Consider the following 15,319-nt stretch of genomic DNA (forward strand, 5'->3'; position numbering starts at 1 on the left):
AGGGGTGGAGAACCTGTGGCCTTGAGGCCACATATGGCCTTCTAGGTCCTTGGGTACGGCCTTTTGACTGAGTTCAAGTTTTGCAGAACAAATCCTTTTATTAAGGGGATTTGTTCTGTAAAGTCTGGATTCAGTGCTAGGCCCTAACACATAGTAAGTGCTCAATAAATACTTGTTTACTGTTGACTTTCTTTCTCTCTTTCTGTCTCTCCCTCTGTCTCTTCCTTTGTTCCTTTTATTTATTCATTTCCTTCTTTTACTTTTCTTCTTTCCCTTCCTTTCCTTCCTTCCCTTTCTTTCTGACTTTCTTTTGGGAAGGAATATAGCCTCAGATAAAAATGCTGTATGGTAACATTTACCGTTAAGGATACTTCAGGAATGTCCTCTACCACTTATGAGAATTACAGCTCCCACCACAATAAGTTAGTTTTATGGGTTGCTGCAGGTGAGATGTTCCTCACCTTAGTGGCCTACTTTCTGGTGATGAACTTCTTTCTTAACCAGGCCTATACTCAAAGTCTTTCCAGTTTGGTAGGACCTATCAGAGCTTAAGTTGGCTAAGATGATCTTCAAGAAGTACAGGTCACCTCTATGCCCATGTGAGTCATCAGAGAATGTCAGTGGAGGCTCTGGTTTGAAACCTTTAACAAAATAGCATCAGTTCCTATATTTGGTGCCTGGGGCCTTTGAATGCCTGGCGATTTTCCCTTGACACATACCCATTAGGGTTGTTCCAAGATGTTTATTTCTTAAAAATGAACACGGGTTGACAAGTAAAGGATCAGATGAGGAGAACCTGAAATATTGGGGTGGAGGAGGGAGGTGAATAAACTGAAACAAGAGCAGGGGAATTCGGTTTGTCTTAACAAATACTTGTGGTACATGCAGGGGAGGCAACGTGATAGAGTCAGAGGACCTGGGTTCAAATCCCAATTCTGATACTCACTGTGTGACCCATGGCAAATCCCATCCCTCTCTGAAGCTCACTCTCTTCATATATGGAATGTGGCAGTTGTATGAAATGAACCCTAAAATCCTTTCTGGTTCCATAGCTTATGATCCTGTAACTTCCAAATGTGGTACATGCTCAATACCTCCCTGTTGCCTCTCAAAGAGCCAGGTGACTACCGTTGGGGCAAAGTTCCATGATGCCAAGGCTCTGGGTAGTGCTTCTTGGATAGGTTCTAAAGTGATACCTTTGAAGAGGATATTAATCTATTCTGCTATTTTGTTAAATGAGAATGTGATCATTCTTTTAATTTTACTACCATATCTGTTTTGAAATTCTAGTAAATCTCCTTTTAAAAATATTTTAGTAATGTCTATTTTTAAATAATATAACCATTTCTAATGATTCCCCCTTTTCTCCTGGTATTTCCCTTATTTATGACAACAATGAAAAACAGTTAAGCAAAATTGTCTAATACAGCATATTTGTCTGACCGAGTATGAAACATTTTGTACCCATAGTCCACCACTTCTCTTTTAAGAAGAGGAAGGTATGTCTCAATTTCTGTTATCTGGAAACAGTGTAGATTTTTGCATTTATTCTGAGCTATTTTCTCTTATGCATTTTCTTACATTGTATTATTTCAATCATTAGTCTCCTAGTCCTTTCTGTATATGACCTTTTCTTGACCAGGCCTATACACAAAGTATTTTCAGTTTGTTAGGACCTATCAGATCAGGTAGGATCCTCAGTTCGTACAAGCCTTTTCATGTTTCTTTGAGTTCCTCATAATTGGTGCTCCTCAGAACAAAGTAACATTTCATTACATACATTTAGAATGGTTTGCTTTGTCTGTACCCAATCAATAGGTATTTTCTTTTGGTACTACAGAAAAGTGTTGTTATCAATATACTTGTGTGCATGTTTATATGTATATATGTATATGTGTATATGTATATACATTTGTGTATGTATATGTATAAATTTGCACACATACACATACATATACAATCTTCCTTTCTGTTATAGACCGTCTTTATATGCAGTAGTAGTTCCTGTTGAGTCATAGGGTATAAACAACATAGTAACGATGCTTACATAGTTCCAAACTGTAATAGTATGCCTGTATTGACAAAGGCCTTCCAACATTCTATTCAAATCACTGAGTATTTGTGTCTTTTGTCATCCTTGCCAATTTGATGAGAGGCTACTTTGATTTGCAATTCTCTTAGTGATTTGGAACATCTTTTCATGTTTATTGATAGAGTGTATTTTGTCTTTTGAAAACTCTTCATATCCTTTGACCACGAAATTTTTTTTTCAAAGTAAAACTTTTATTAACTTATGTCAATTTCCTATATAAGCTATATAGGTCAGACTTTTATCAAAAACCTTGATATAATTTTTTTTCCTCATTAGTTTTTCTTAGTTTAGCAGCATTGATTTTGTTTGTGCAAATGCTTTAAAATTTTATATCGTTGGAATTGTTTTTTTTCTCTTTTATAATCTCCTCTCTTCTTTTTCTGATTATGATTCTTCTCATAACATGACTTTAAGATTTAAATCACTTGTACCAGGTGCCACAATAAGCTCCAACTGGAGAAGATGCTGGCTTAAACCTATTTTTTGCCTAACTGCTTTCCAGTTTTCCCAGAACTTCAATAAGGTCCCCTTCCTCCACTAGTTTGTTCTTGGATCTATCAAACACTGAGCCCCCATGTTTGTTTGCTTCTCAGACTTGCTAATCTAGTCAGTTGCCTTGAATTATTCTTCTATTTTTAAAACAGTATGAAATAGTTTTAATCATTACAGCTTTATAATGTAATTTAAGATCTGGACTATTAATTTTACATTCTCTGGTTCATCTCTATTAACTTTATTATTATTTTGCCTAGTTCTGTGAGTAATCTATTGGTAGTTTACATGGTGCAGCACTAACTTCTAATTTTTAGAGACTATTGAATAACATGAAAATGGGTTTAAGCTAGAGCATAAGGAGAAATGGTGATTAGACACAAAGGAAAGCATATTGGTCAGCATGAGGATAAAATCCTTGAAGGAGTGACTAAGGATGGTTGTGGCACCTCTGACCTTGCAGGAAAAGAAAACGCTCCATTCATCCTGGATTGTTTAGATATTCATTTATCTTTAGTCAGGGGTCAGTGACCTCTTAAGGTCCTTTATAACTCTGGCAGTTGTGGTATGTTATGCTTGGTATAAAGCATAACTTTCATTAATAATGTGTTGAGCCCATCTATCTAAATAAGTAAAATATTTACTAGTGTTAAATATTTCTGAAATGCTAATCCAGCCACTTCATTCATACACAGGAAGACACTAAGGCATGTTAACTACTGTGCTAGATGTTCTGGGATACACAGGAGGTCCTTGGTTAATACTAAAAGTTCATTGTGTTTAGTCCTTAGATGAAAATATTCAGCAAGAATTGGTATATTTCAGGCCAAGTGTTACCCATGGCAGTTGTGCTCTTGTGATTGTATCTATAAGTGTGACTATCTGTCTCTGAGAATTATAAAATGAAGGTTTGAATGGGGTTTCAAAGATTGTGTGACCTGGCACTCTCAAACCCGAAGTATCCTCTCTACCAAACATCCCTGACAAGTGGCTATTTATTGTGAGCATAAATACCTTGGTTGACAAGGAACTCATTACCATAAACATCTGTCTATTTGTTTGGTATTATCTGTGTGACTATGACCCTATCTGCTTTGCTGTCCCTCTTGTCTCTGGAATCATGGTAATGTGTTTACTGCATCCAATGCTTCCCATTTGTTGACAGAGGGTGAGGCAGAAGCCCAGTGGCTTCAGGACACAGGCTTGGCCGACCTCATTGGGGCCTCTGCGCCAGACAGTGATAACAGAGTGCTCCTGTCCACGCTTACAAAGACCCAGGCGGCTGCTGTGCAACGGAGGCTAGACACATACACGCGTTCAATCCGTAAGAAAAACAAGCCACCAGTGCGGGACGTCAGAGACATCTTTGGCACCTTTGATTCTGGGGTCAGTTAAAACTTGTCTTTTCTGATCTTTGGTCCTCTTTTCAATCCCCTCTCCCTCTTGCCCCATTCTTAGCACTTCTACTAACAGTAGCAGCTTTCTCTCAAATAATTAATCTTCCACAAACAAAATTAACCCTTGACACTCTGGGTTATTAAACTATTAAACTCATACATGCAAAAGAAATACAGTAGGAGGTCAGATTTTTAACTGAACAGGTGATGTATTTGCCTTGGTAAGAGAAGGAATATCAAATCTCTAAGGCAAATTCAATTTAATTCAACAAACATTTATTAAGCACCTACTATGTATATTATACTAGTTTCTAGGACTACTGTGTAGTGTCATAGAAAGGGTGGTTGCATATGGAATTAGAGGACCTTGGTACAGAATTTTTCTCTAAACTACCTTACTTCCTTCGACATGGGCGGCTAGGGGGCACAGTGGCTAGAGCACTGGGATTAGAATCAGGAAGACTGATCTTCCTGAGTTCAAATTCAGCCTCAGATACTTACTGGTTGTGTGACCCTGGGTAAGTCATTTAACCCTGTTCACCTTTCTTTATCTGTAAAAATGAGCTGGAGAAGGAAATGTCAAACCACCCCACTATCTTTGCCAAGAAAACCCCCAAAAATGGAGCCACAAAGAATCAGACATGACCAAAAAACAAAAACTACCTTAGATAAGTCACTTAAATTTCCTGGGCCTCAGTTTACCCCTCTTTGTAATGAGGGGGTCAGACTAGATAACCTCTGTACCCCCTTCTTAGAGCAAGAAGTCTCCTCCTGTGACAAAAGTCAGAATCCTTGCTTCTGATCACCAGGGGTTTATTTAACAATGATTTTAGGATCATAGATTTAGAGTTAGAGCCCATCGGGACCAACTCCCTTATTTTACAGTGAAGGATACTGAGATCCAAAGAATTTCAGTGACTTGCCCATCCACGGTCACAGAGGTGTGGTAAGTAGCAGAGCTGGGATTCAGACCTACATCTTCTTAGTTAAAATCTGTCACTCTTTTCATTGTAGGATGCTGGTGTTAAGTAGCTCTTCTAAATCCAGGCCAGGCTTCTAGCACCTTTGCTAGGTCTAATCAATCAAATATCATTCAGAAGTTCCTGCTTCCATAGAGAATAAAAATAATAACAGCAACTCACACTTTAGAAGTGCTTAAAGCTTCATAAAGTGCTTTCCTTATAATAACCCTGACACTGGCGGTATAATATTGTCCCCATTTGTCGATGAGGGAACTGAGGTCCTCAGAGAAGGGAAATGACCTGTCTTAGGTCAGACAACCAGAGCATAGCCGAACCAAGATTCACAAAGCCAATTGCTCTGACTCCAAGACTGCATCCTTGGGCCAGAGAAAGGCCCTTGTTTCCAGATGATGGCCCCTGAAACATCCTTGCATGCTAGGGGTAAAAGGATATTAGAAAAATGAACAGTTTAGTGATAGAGTAATTTCTCAGTGAGGCATGCCTTCACCTTTTGATTCAAGAAGCACTTCTGGCTGTGGCTACATATTTTAAAGAAAATACAGTTACTTAAAGATACAGGAATTAAGCTTTTCAACATTTTTTCTTGTAATACTAGAATCACACCTTTCCCTGCTCTCCTCAACCTGTTCTTGCCCCTCTCACTCTTTTTAGTCACCTTTCCTCCTAGTTCACTGAGAAGATTGAGGCCATCAGGTAGGAGTTCCTCTAAGCTCTCTCCTTTATGTGACAAAAAATCTCTTGATTTCTCCCGCTTCAGGGGATGAAGTAACCCTCCTCCTTTGTGAGAAACACCCTCTGCTCCGTGGGATTCAGTTAACTGTATCCATGAAAATGACTCCCAGAGCTCTCTTCCAGCATCCCTGAATGCTTCCGTGAGATCCCATTCCCCAGTTCCACCTGTCTACATAGCATCTACAGCTGAAAGTCCTACCAATCCCTCAAAATCTATGGAATATCAGAGACATCTGTGCTTCCCAAACCGAACTCATTATCTTCTTTCTAAAATCTCCTTTCCCTAACTTCCCAGGGTCACACAGTTAGGTGTCTGAGGCCAAAATCAAAGTCAGGTCTTCACGACCCCAGCCCAGTGCTCTAAACATCGTGCCACTTGGCTGCCTCAGAGGATTGTCCTTATCCTCAGTGCGAGGCTCAAAGATGATAAATCTATGTAAATGCACTTTGCAAACCTTAAAACGCTATGTAAATGCTAGTTATAATTAGCAGGCTGAGTTTCATTTCATTTATTACTTTAAAGTTTTATTGATGTGCTTTATTTTTATATCATAGTCATTTTTTAATCTAATCCCCTTGTCTCCCGTTCCATTGCTCCCCCCATCCCACCCCCAGATCTTCAAGGCAGCCTTCCTTGTAACAAAAGAAACCCAAACAATTAAGAGAAACCAAGTGACACACTATGTCTGCCAAGAAAACATGATCAGTGTCTCCTACCCATTTAAGTTCCTATATTTGAGGGCAGAAATCTCTCCTTGAGGGATTGTCTGATCAATACCATGCAAAGACTTATGTGTCTAAGTAATATTTATTTTTTTGTAAATAGTATTTTATTTTTTCCAGTTACATGTAAAGATAGTTTTCAACACTCATTTTTAATAAGATTTTTGAGTTCCAAAAGATATTCTATATAGAAGACTAAGGCCTCAGGAGGGTTGGACATGACAGTGGAATGCTGCAGTCTCCCAAATTTGTCCCCTAGTTGGGATAATAGTATGGTAACTTCCTCAAAGATGGATTCCCAGCTTTCCCTTTTTGTACTTTCTATAATGGAAAATTTCCATTTCTGAGGTGGATTAGGCAGTGAGCAAGGTTTTATTTGTTATCTCTGTTTCCAGATCTAGTCTTTGGAACCTTTGATTATGACATTTGGTTGAGAGAGATAAGAATATGGGATTGGGATATTTCCCAGTTCACGTCAGATTGGCCAACAAAGGGGTATGGAGGATTTTATCTCTGAACCCAGGTTTTATGGGGCCATTTACACATATATCTATAAAGTTGTAAATGGGAGAACTGGAGGAGTCGTGGATTGGTTTCAGGGATAAAAGCAAAAAGAAGTGAGAAGCCACTAAAATTATGTAGATATATAGGATAATATATAAGCTGGGCATGATTCTCTCCAGCAAGTGTTACTTCTAAATTGCCTCACCAGTGTGAGGAAATCTTGGGCTGTTGTCTCAAATGAGGATCAGAGACCCTCTGATGGAGGTGTTTATAGCTTTTTCCATTGGGACTCTTCATATAAGAATACTCTTATTCTTTATGGGAAGGGGAAATAAAAATTCAATGCACAATGATCCTAACAAGAAGAGGGAAAAGTCTTTAATTTTAATATCTATCTCTACATGACTATATATACATATTCTCTGGTAAGTAATAGTCATTCATTTTTCAGTCCCCACAGGAGGGATGTTATTTGCAGAAACACAGTTCTAAGAAGCAAACCTATTCTTACATACATTAAAAGAGAGGTTATATGTAACACAAACCAGATCCTTAGGAATGAATCATAGTGGTCATCCTTCAAGGGCATTTAGAATGAGGACTCTGTGTATCAGCTATCAGATGCCTAAATTACAGGTCTGACCACATCATCCCTCTACCCCCTTCTCTCAAAAAGTTCCTTTAACTTCCTCTTGCTTCCAGGGGCAAATATCAACTCTTCTCTCTGTTTGGTATTTATAGCCTTTTACAACCTGATTTCAGCCTACCTCCAGGCTTATTATTCATCAGTTATCCCTTCCACATTGTGACTTTTCCCCATTAAAGTTTTGATATATCATGGGTCAACATAAGAAATTAAATGGGGATTTTTTTTAAATTTTGTAGAAGCTGCAGGTGACATACAAAGGCCAGCAGACCACACAGAAAAAGTTTAGAAACTCAGGAATGCCCAAAATATATGCATAGTATTGTATAATATCAACATATTTTATCTTTTTTTTTCCTTTTGGAGGGCAGTTGGGGTTAAGTAACTTGCCCAAGGTTACATGGCTAATTTTTTTTTTTTTTGGTGTGGGGGTGTTAAGTGTCTGAGGCAGGAACCGAACTAGGGTCCTCCTGATTCCATGGCTGTCGCTTTACTCACTGCGCCACTTGGCCACCTCCATATTTTATCTTTTAATACCATAATAATTCAGACTTCTTCGATGGCAGGGCCAAAATATGTGGATTTTCCAGATCATGGGGGTGCTGTGCCCCTAACCCTTGAGATGTGGAAGGCATAGCTGTACTTCCCGTCATATGTACTATGGTCTAGCCAAACTGGCCTTCAGTCTCAGTTTCCTTCTCTGCAAAATGAAGGTAATAACAGCACCTCCTTCCTATAGTTATGGTGAGAGTCAAATAAGATGACACTTTGTAAACCTTAAATGCTGACTGTAATCTGTCATTCCATCACCCGCCCTTCCCCCTCTACATAGATTTCCCCCCACCCCTCTGCCTGGAATTTACTCATTCTTCACCTCTTCTACCTTTTAGAAGCTCCAGTTCCTTCAAAGCTTACCTCGTTCCTTTCCTGTGTGATTCCTATCCTGAACCGACTATTGCCATCTCTCCCCTCAAAATTACCTTGCATATACTTCAGATCTGTATTGTATATACTTCTATTATACTTGTTATTTTCTTTTACAGCCTGGATGTTTTTGAAGAAAGGGACTTTCATTTTTGTCATAGTGCCCCCAGTACCTGGCATATAGTAGGTACTTAATGGATGCTTATTGATCGATATAATTTGCAACATTCTTATGCAGGAGGTGTTAGCAGAAAGAGTAGTTGCTGAAGGAAAATGGACACAGCTCAAATCCAGACCTGCAGAATCCCCACCAGGTAAGAAGTCTGGTTTTTTTTTTTTAATCTAAAAGTACATCTAGGTTTCTTTTCAAGAACATTCTCTATAAAAGTATTTTCTAGCTATTGGTCTTTGGACCAGTATCAGTCTCTGGAAGATGTTTATCAGCCAAAATAAGCTTTTTACTACCAAAGTCTTAACTTTTTTAAACTTTAAAAACTAACTCTTCCTTTCCCTCCTTCTCCCCGTATCCTGTTTATTCCTTTTTCTTGGCTCCTAGCCTCTGCTCCTTAAGTTGTCAAGAGCTGACCAGGACCTTGGTGTCTTTTGAGAAACTGTCGTTGAGTCTGAAAGCCACCTTAGAGTGTCTGATAGGCTTTTAGGCTCCTGTGCCAATGTAGAAATTACCTTAAGCAGAATCAATGAGAGTCAAATTTCTGGGGATGGAGCCCTAATGGTGGTGAATCTCCCATCTGCATAGAGTTGTGTGCCCACGGCTTGGGAGATAAAATGTTTTCTTGTCCATGTATTAGAGAACTTGAGAAAAGCCAGTCACAGGCACTGGGAGTCCTGGTGGACTCTGGGACCTTCCATCATAAGAAAAAAAGGGCACATTGTGGTTATAAGACTTTCAGATACAATTCAACAAACATTTATTAAGTGTATTCTGTGATCAGAGCCCTGGATTAAGTGCTAGGAAAGATATAAAGTTTAAAAAACTCTTGGTCCCTGTCCTCATGAACTTAGTCTAGGAATATGCTAGTAACACAGCTACCTATAATATACAGTATTATATGTTGAGTACATTAGAAGGTGTGAGTAAAGTGCTCTAGACAATCCGAGGGGGAAAGGCTATTGCCAACCAGTGGGATCAGGGAAGACTTCTTCGAAGAAGTGGAATTTGAATTGGAAAAGAATGGGAAGGAATTCAGCAGGCAAAGGGGTGAGGGTGAAGGTAGGGGGATAGAAGGTCATACAAGGGATTTGGAATAGGTTGAGTAAAGACAAGGAATAGTGAGAGCACAGTTGCTATTCTGCAACCTTAGAGATGTCCAGTTTGGCTGGCTTACAAAAATATATGTAAGGTAAGACAGGAAAGGTAGGGAAGCACCAAATTGAAGAAACCTTAAATACTAGTCAAAGAAGTATGAACCTTATTCTGCAGGCAATAGGGAACCATTGAAGATTCCTTAGCAGATAAATGATATCACTAGATCTATGCGTAAGGAAGAATATTCTGGGTATGAAGGACGGACTGGATGGATAAAAAAGGTAGAAGTGGGAAAACCTTGGATGGGATCTCTTTAGTAAGTTATTTTGTAGGCAATATTCCTTTGATTATGAGAACTAAAAATTTGGTTTATGGGTCTGAGGTCCAGGGAGGGAGAAGTAGATAAATCCCTGAGCAGCCTTTCCCCTCAGAACCGCAGTCATAACCATCTGCAGGACGTCTGCGCGGTGACTTCTGTTGAAGAGCTCTGTTTTTGTCCCTTGGCAGCGGCAGATTATCCAGGATGTGTGGAATATCCTTGTCCAGTTCCCAGTTCTGGGAAGGAGGAGATATTCAGCACTGATTCTGCATATTCGGAGCAAGCAGCTCTTCTGCAGAAAGGAACACTGCCCCCAGAAACCAAGTGGATAAAGGACAAGGGCTCACTGCCGGTAAAGGATTGGGTGGTTGGTTCCACGAGCTTCTTGGGAGTTTGGATTCTGGGTCATCACTGAGGATATGCTAGTAGACTCGACTCCATAAACGTTTTCTGGACACCTACAATGAGTCAGCCCCCTGTGGAGGATTTAGAGGCAAAGAGCGCCGGGTCCCTGCCTTCAAGGGGCTTCCAGTTGGTGTGTGAGATGAGGCATCTGTACACACCATTGTAAAAAAAGGGTCATGGCAATTGGGGTCACACAAGAAGTCCAAAGTACTGAAAGGCGTACAGATTAAAGAGTATTTGTGTGTGTGTGACGGGGGGTGTGGGGTGATGGATGGATGACTAATGTGGGAATTTGTTTTGCTTGGCTACACATCTTTGTAATGGTTTTTAAATTTGTTTGTGTTTTGCCTTTTCAATGAATAGAGGAAGATTAGGTGGGGGGAGATAAATTGGTATAGAAAATAAATTAAATTGAGTTTTTAAATTCAGTGGAAGGGATTCAGAGGAAGAAAAGCAATGGATAGAAATTATCAAGAGGAAAATTTAAGCTTGGTGCTGGAGAAACTTGCTAGTAATAAACTGGATCTTAGTCAAGTTAAATATCTGCCCTGAAAGGTTGTGGGTTTCTCCTTCTTGGAGGTTTCAAAGAAGAGTCTGGATGACCATTTGTATATTGTAGTAGGGATTCCTTTCACGTAGGGTTGGACTAAATGCTTGCTGAGGAATGTCCTAAGGAGTCAATAAGAGATGAATAGAAAAAACCAAAACTGTGAAAGAACTTTGGCTCCACTATACATTTCTGCCATTTAATCTCAATGAGGCCTTCGGTCAATTTTGTGACTTTCAGTTTGTAACTTCTCTGTCAAAGATCAGTCATTTGGGATTCATCCTAGATGGGTTGTTAGTAAGGATGGTTTGACAGTGGACAAAGGGATGGTAAAAAAAATCAAGGATTTAAGCAAGAGAATTGTTGAACTACTTGGCCATAGGTTCTGAGCTAAGGAGGGTGGGAGGTGAAACTAGAAATAGGCTAATACACTGAAAAACTAGGGAGGCCTAGAAGGACTGGAGTTTTCCACAAGAGCAAAGGACAGGTTCACTAAGAGTGGGAATAAGAGAAACAGAGGGATTTAAGTTTGTAGTGAGAGACAGTGTTTCAGAGGGCAAGTTCTTAATAACTGCCTGTCATTATAGATGCCTAGGCTATCAGAGTCAAAAGGAACCTTAGAGATGATATAAGACTTCTAAGACTCCTTCTAGATTCTAGGCCAACCCTCTCATTATACAAACGGCAAAACTGAGGCCCAGAGAAGAGAGAGTTGTTGGTCCAAGGTTACACAGAATGTTTATATCAGACCTAGGACTAGAATCTGGACATTATGATTCCTAGACCAGTGATCTTTCCAAGTGACATTTATTTGTTACCTGAAAATGACTGAATTTCCTGGAATTTTCTTTAATTTCAGACTAGTCCCTACTAAAGGTTTTGAACATTGGGGATTTTCTTCCATTTCTCTAGAAGTTTAGAATTCCCAAGGGAAGGCTTGGAGTGACAAGAATAGGAGATTTATCACCACAAGATATGAAGAAGATTCCCACGCTGGCCCTGATTGAGCTGACGGCCCTCTGTGACATTTTGGGCCTGGACTTGAGAAGGAGCAAGGCAGGAAAATGGAAGGCAACAGGTTAACCATCCTCTAGTCTATTTAAGAGTCTTTACTGAAATAGGGTTGGATTGAAAACAAACTCATAGTCTCCTGAATTCTTTTTATTTGGGGGTAGACAGCATGGGGAATCTTAGCCTTTGCATAGGTACTGAATAACGTGTGGAAACAGGGGAATCCTAGATGAGATTTGAAAGAGACTTTCTTTGTGGGAATATTGGCCCAAGATTACTGAGAACAAAGGGTCCCAGCTTCATGGGTGAGTCTATTCATCAAAGGAGGGAAACAAATATTTATAAAGCACCTACTATGTGCCAAACATTGTGCGAGGCACTTTACAAATATTATCTCATTTGATCCTTGCAACAACCCTGGGAGGTAGGTGCTGTTATGATCTGCATTTGATAGATGAGGAAACTGAGGCAGATAGCAGTCAAATGATTTGTCCAGGTTCACGCAGCTAGTAATTGTCTGAGGCTGTATTTGAACTTGGGCCTTCTTGACTCCAGGCCCTGTCAGAGTCAGGCTCCAGATTCTATCCATTCTGCTATCTAACTGCTTCTAGTGCCTCATGGCCAGTAACAGAGCCCAGCTTGCCCGAGCCCTGTCTCCTTCACCTCCATTTGTGGGGTTGCATGAAAATTTTTGCTATGCATGTTTACCCACAAGCATATGTATGTGTGTATCTGTTCTGTGGCACAAACATATTTTTCTTGAACCTGCTGATTTTCTTGCTTGATAGACATGGAGAAGACTGAGACTCAGTTGTTATTTCAAGCACCTGTGGTCCCATCAGTGTCAGTGCTCCCACTGATACAGATTGCAACCTTTCCATGTCTTAGGAGATGGTTTAATAAGTTGTTTTCAACAAAGAAATTGTGGCCCGGTGGCCAACCTCTGGGGATTGGTATTTCTGAACACAGCAGATCCAATGCAGTGTGGTATAGCAGATAGAGTACTGGACTTAGAATCAGGGAGGTTGGGTTCATATCCCACAGATACTTACTGCTTGTGTGACCTTAGGCAAGTCACTCTCTCTAGGCCTCAGTTTCCTCATGTGATAAACAAAATGGTTGGACCCAGTGACCTCTAAATCTCTATGTTCCTTATATGATGGACACTCAGTCTGTCCCTTGTCCTGTACTAAAAGCCCGTTCAGCTCATAGGCCCTGCAAGAACTTATGTTCCATGATAGCCACCCTGAGAACTAAGCTGAATGTCCACCTCTTGGGGTGACATCGAAAAAAAATTTTTGTGGCGATCAGCCATTCTCTTTAAACTTTGCCCCTTAATTCTGTTTGAATGGATAGTCCAAATGCATGCTGCTCATGGAGAAAATAAGGAAGGAAACTCAATATTACTTAAAAAGATATGAAATACATTTTTGTTTCTTCTCTTTCTACAGAGAACCGGCTTTTTGGAGTCCCTCTTAGCACTTTGCTGGAGACTGATCAGAAAGTTGTCCCCAACACACAAGTCCCATTGATTCTACAAGCTGTAAGTTGGCTTCAGATGTCATGTGCATATAGCTGCAAGTCAGCTTCTGGCCATCTGTCTGAGTACCCTACTGTTCCCAAGCCTCTTACACTCTGGATTATATATAGAAACCAGCTCCCACGTTGGAACCTTCTTGGGGGGTGGGGTTCAAAGTTCCTGTCACCTGCTGTTTTATTCATTGGCTCCACCTCTCTCCTAGCTGCTGTCCTGTTTGGAGAAGAGAGGGTTAGATACTGAAGGGATCCTGAGAGTGTCTGGCTCTCAGACCAGGATTAAGGTAATTGGGATTTTGTTTTGTTTTGGTTTTTACTTGTAATTGGGGCTAGGTCTCCCAGTTTCTATATTCACTTGTGCATATATGGTGATCTCTTTTCATGGCATTTTACTTATTAATGTACTCCTATGGTCAGTAGAAATATTCTCTTACTGACCTGTGTATTTTATGAATTTATGTGGATAATTAAACACAAATGTTTGTTGAGTGAGTAAAATGTAAATTCAGTTCATGGGTATTGACATTCATTTGGGGTGGTTCTGTTTAATTTCATTTGGCTTTTTTGGCACCTGCCTTGACTATCCTGTCTTCCACCTTCCTCTTCCTACCCACACTTCCTCTTCCTGATTCTCTTCTTATTTGGCACAGTTTTTATCCAGTTCTCTTAAAGACTAAGAATCATCTAATTTTTCCAGCCAGCAAATACACTGATTCATAGAGTTGAAAGGATGAGTGAAAAATCATTTATTAAATACTTCCTATATGCCAAGTGCTCTTTTAAGCACTGAATATACAAATATATTATATAAGCGAGACAGCCCCTGCTCTCAAAGAGCTCACAGGAGAATGAGGGAAACAATGGATACAAGAGAATTCTATAGGTCCAGACACAGGGAAAGGAAAGGAAGTCCTAATAATGTACAGTAGGACATAGGGCAAGACCCGGGGTACTTCATTAGGTCAAATTACAGTGCCCAGGGTTTGGAGGGCATAGAGGCAGGGCAGATGATAAGGCCCAGTGGATCTTTCTCTCACCACAAGGGTTATAGTCTCTCTTCCAAACTGTGTAAACGGACATGTATTCTTCTGCCTCTTGGATTATAGATGGCCCAGAGGTTGGAGGAAGAGAAGGGAAGTCAAGGGGAGAGATGCTCTTGGTGGTGGGTCTTTTGTCATGTCCATACTCTCAGTGGGGTGGAGGTGACCAAGAGGAAGGACAAATGGAAGGAAAGGGAGGGAGAAATCCCACCACTCAGTTTTTATGGATGGTTAATAGGGTTATAGGATTTAGAGCAGGATGGGGCCTTAGGGATCTGTACATTCTGACCCTAGTGTCCTTCTTCCTGTGGCCTGCTCAGCTACCCTGATTTAGGCCACCCCCATCATTTTACAAAGAAAAAAACAGAGGCATGTAAAGAGGGTAAGGGACTTCCTGTGGTCACAAAGGTAGCAAGTAGAGTTCAACCCCAAAGCTTCTGACTCTGTCCTGTACCCCCCCCTACACTATGATGCCCCTTGATTACCTAGCAGAGAAATTGTGCTATTAGGAACAAGCATATGCTCCCATGGCACTGGGCTCCTAGAAATAGGGCCAATTCCCCTTCAATTCAACACGTTTTTATTTAAATACTTTCTTTGTGTATCATATGAAGCACTGGGGATACAAAGACAAATCTAAACAACCCCTATTCTCAAAGAGCCATTGTCCTTTTTTTAGTCTTTCTGAAATACAGTACGTG

The 15,319-nt window shown here is 40.2% G+C and overlaps 1 protein-coding gene across 5 annotated transcripts in view; it reads left to right on the forward strand.

Moving 5' to 3' along the window:
* Positions 1-15,319, forward strand: part of ARHGAP40 (Rho GTPase activating protein 40) — a 120,113-nt gene that overhangs the window by 80,411 nt on the left and 24,383 nt on the right. For 4 of the 5 annotated variants that reach the window (XM_069063552.1, XM_069063553.1, XM_069063550.1 and 1 more), the window contains exons 3-8: positions 3,750-3,970; positions 8,732-8,807; positions 10,268-10,431; positions 11,944-12,109; positions 13,494-13,585; positions 13,785-13,862. In XM_069063552.1, coding sequence (XP_068919653.1) covers positions 3,750-3,970; positions 8,732-8,807; positions 10,268-10,431; positions 11,944-12,109; positions 13,494-13,585; positions 13,785-13,862 — 797 coding nt within the window. The remainder of the gene's footprint in view (positions 1-3,749; positions 3,971-8,731; positions 8,808-10,267; positions 10,432-11,943; positions 12,110-13,493; positions 13,586-13,784; positions 13,863-15,319) is intronic. The other variant, XM_069063554.1, reaches the window with a different exon arrangement.

This window comes from Petaurus breviceps, unplaced genomic scaffold, assembly GCF_028583685.1.
Source record: "Petaurus breviceps papuanus isolate PSGF00001 unplaced genomic scaffold, PetGlider_PUasm1.0 90591, whole genome shotgun sequence".
NCBI lineage: Eukaryota > Metazoa > Chordata > Mammalia > Diprotodontia > Petauridae > Petaurus > Petaurus breviceps.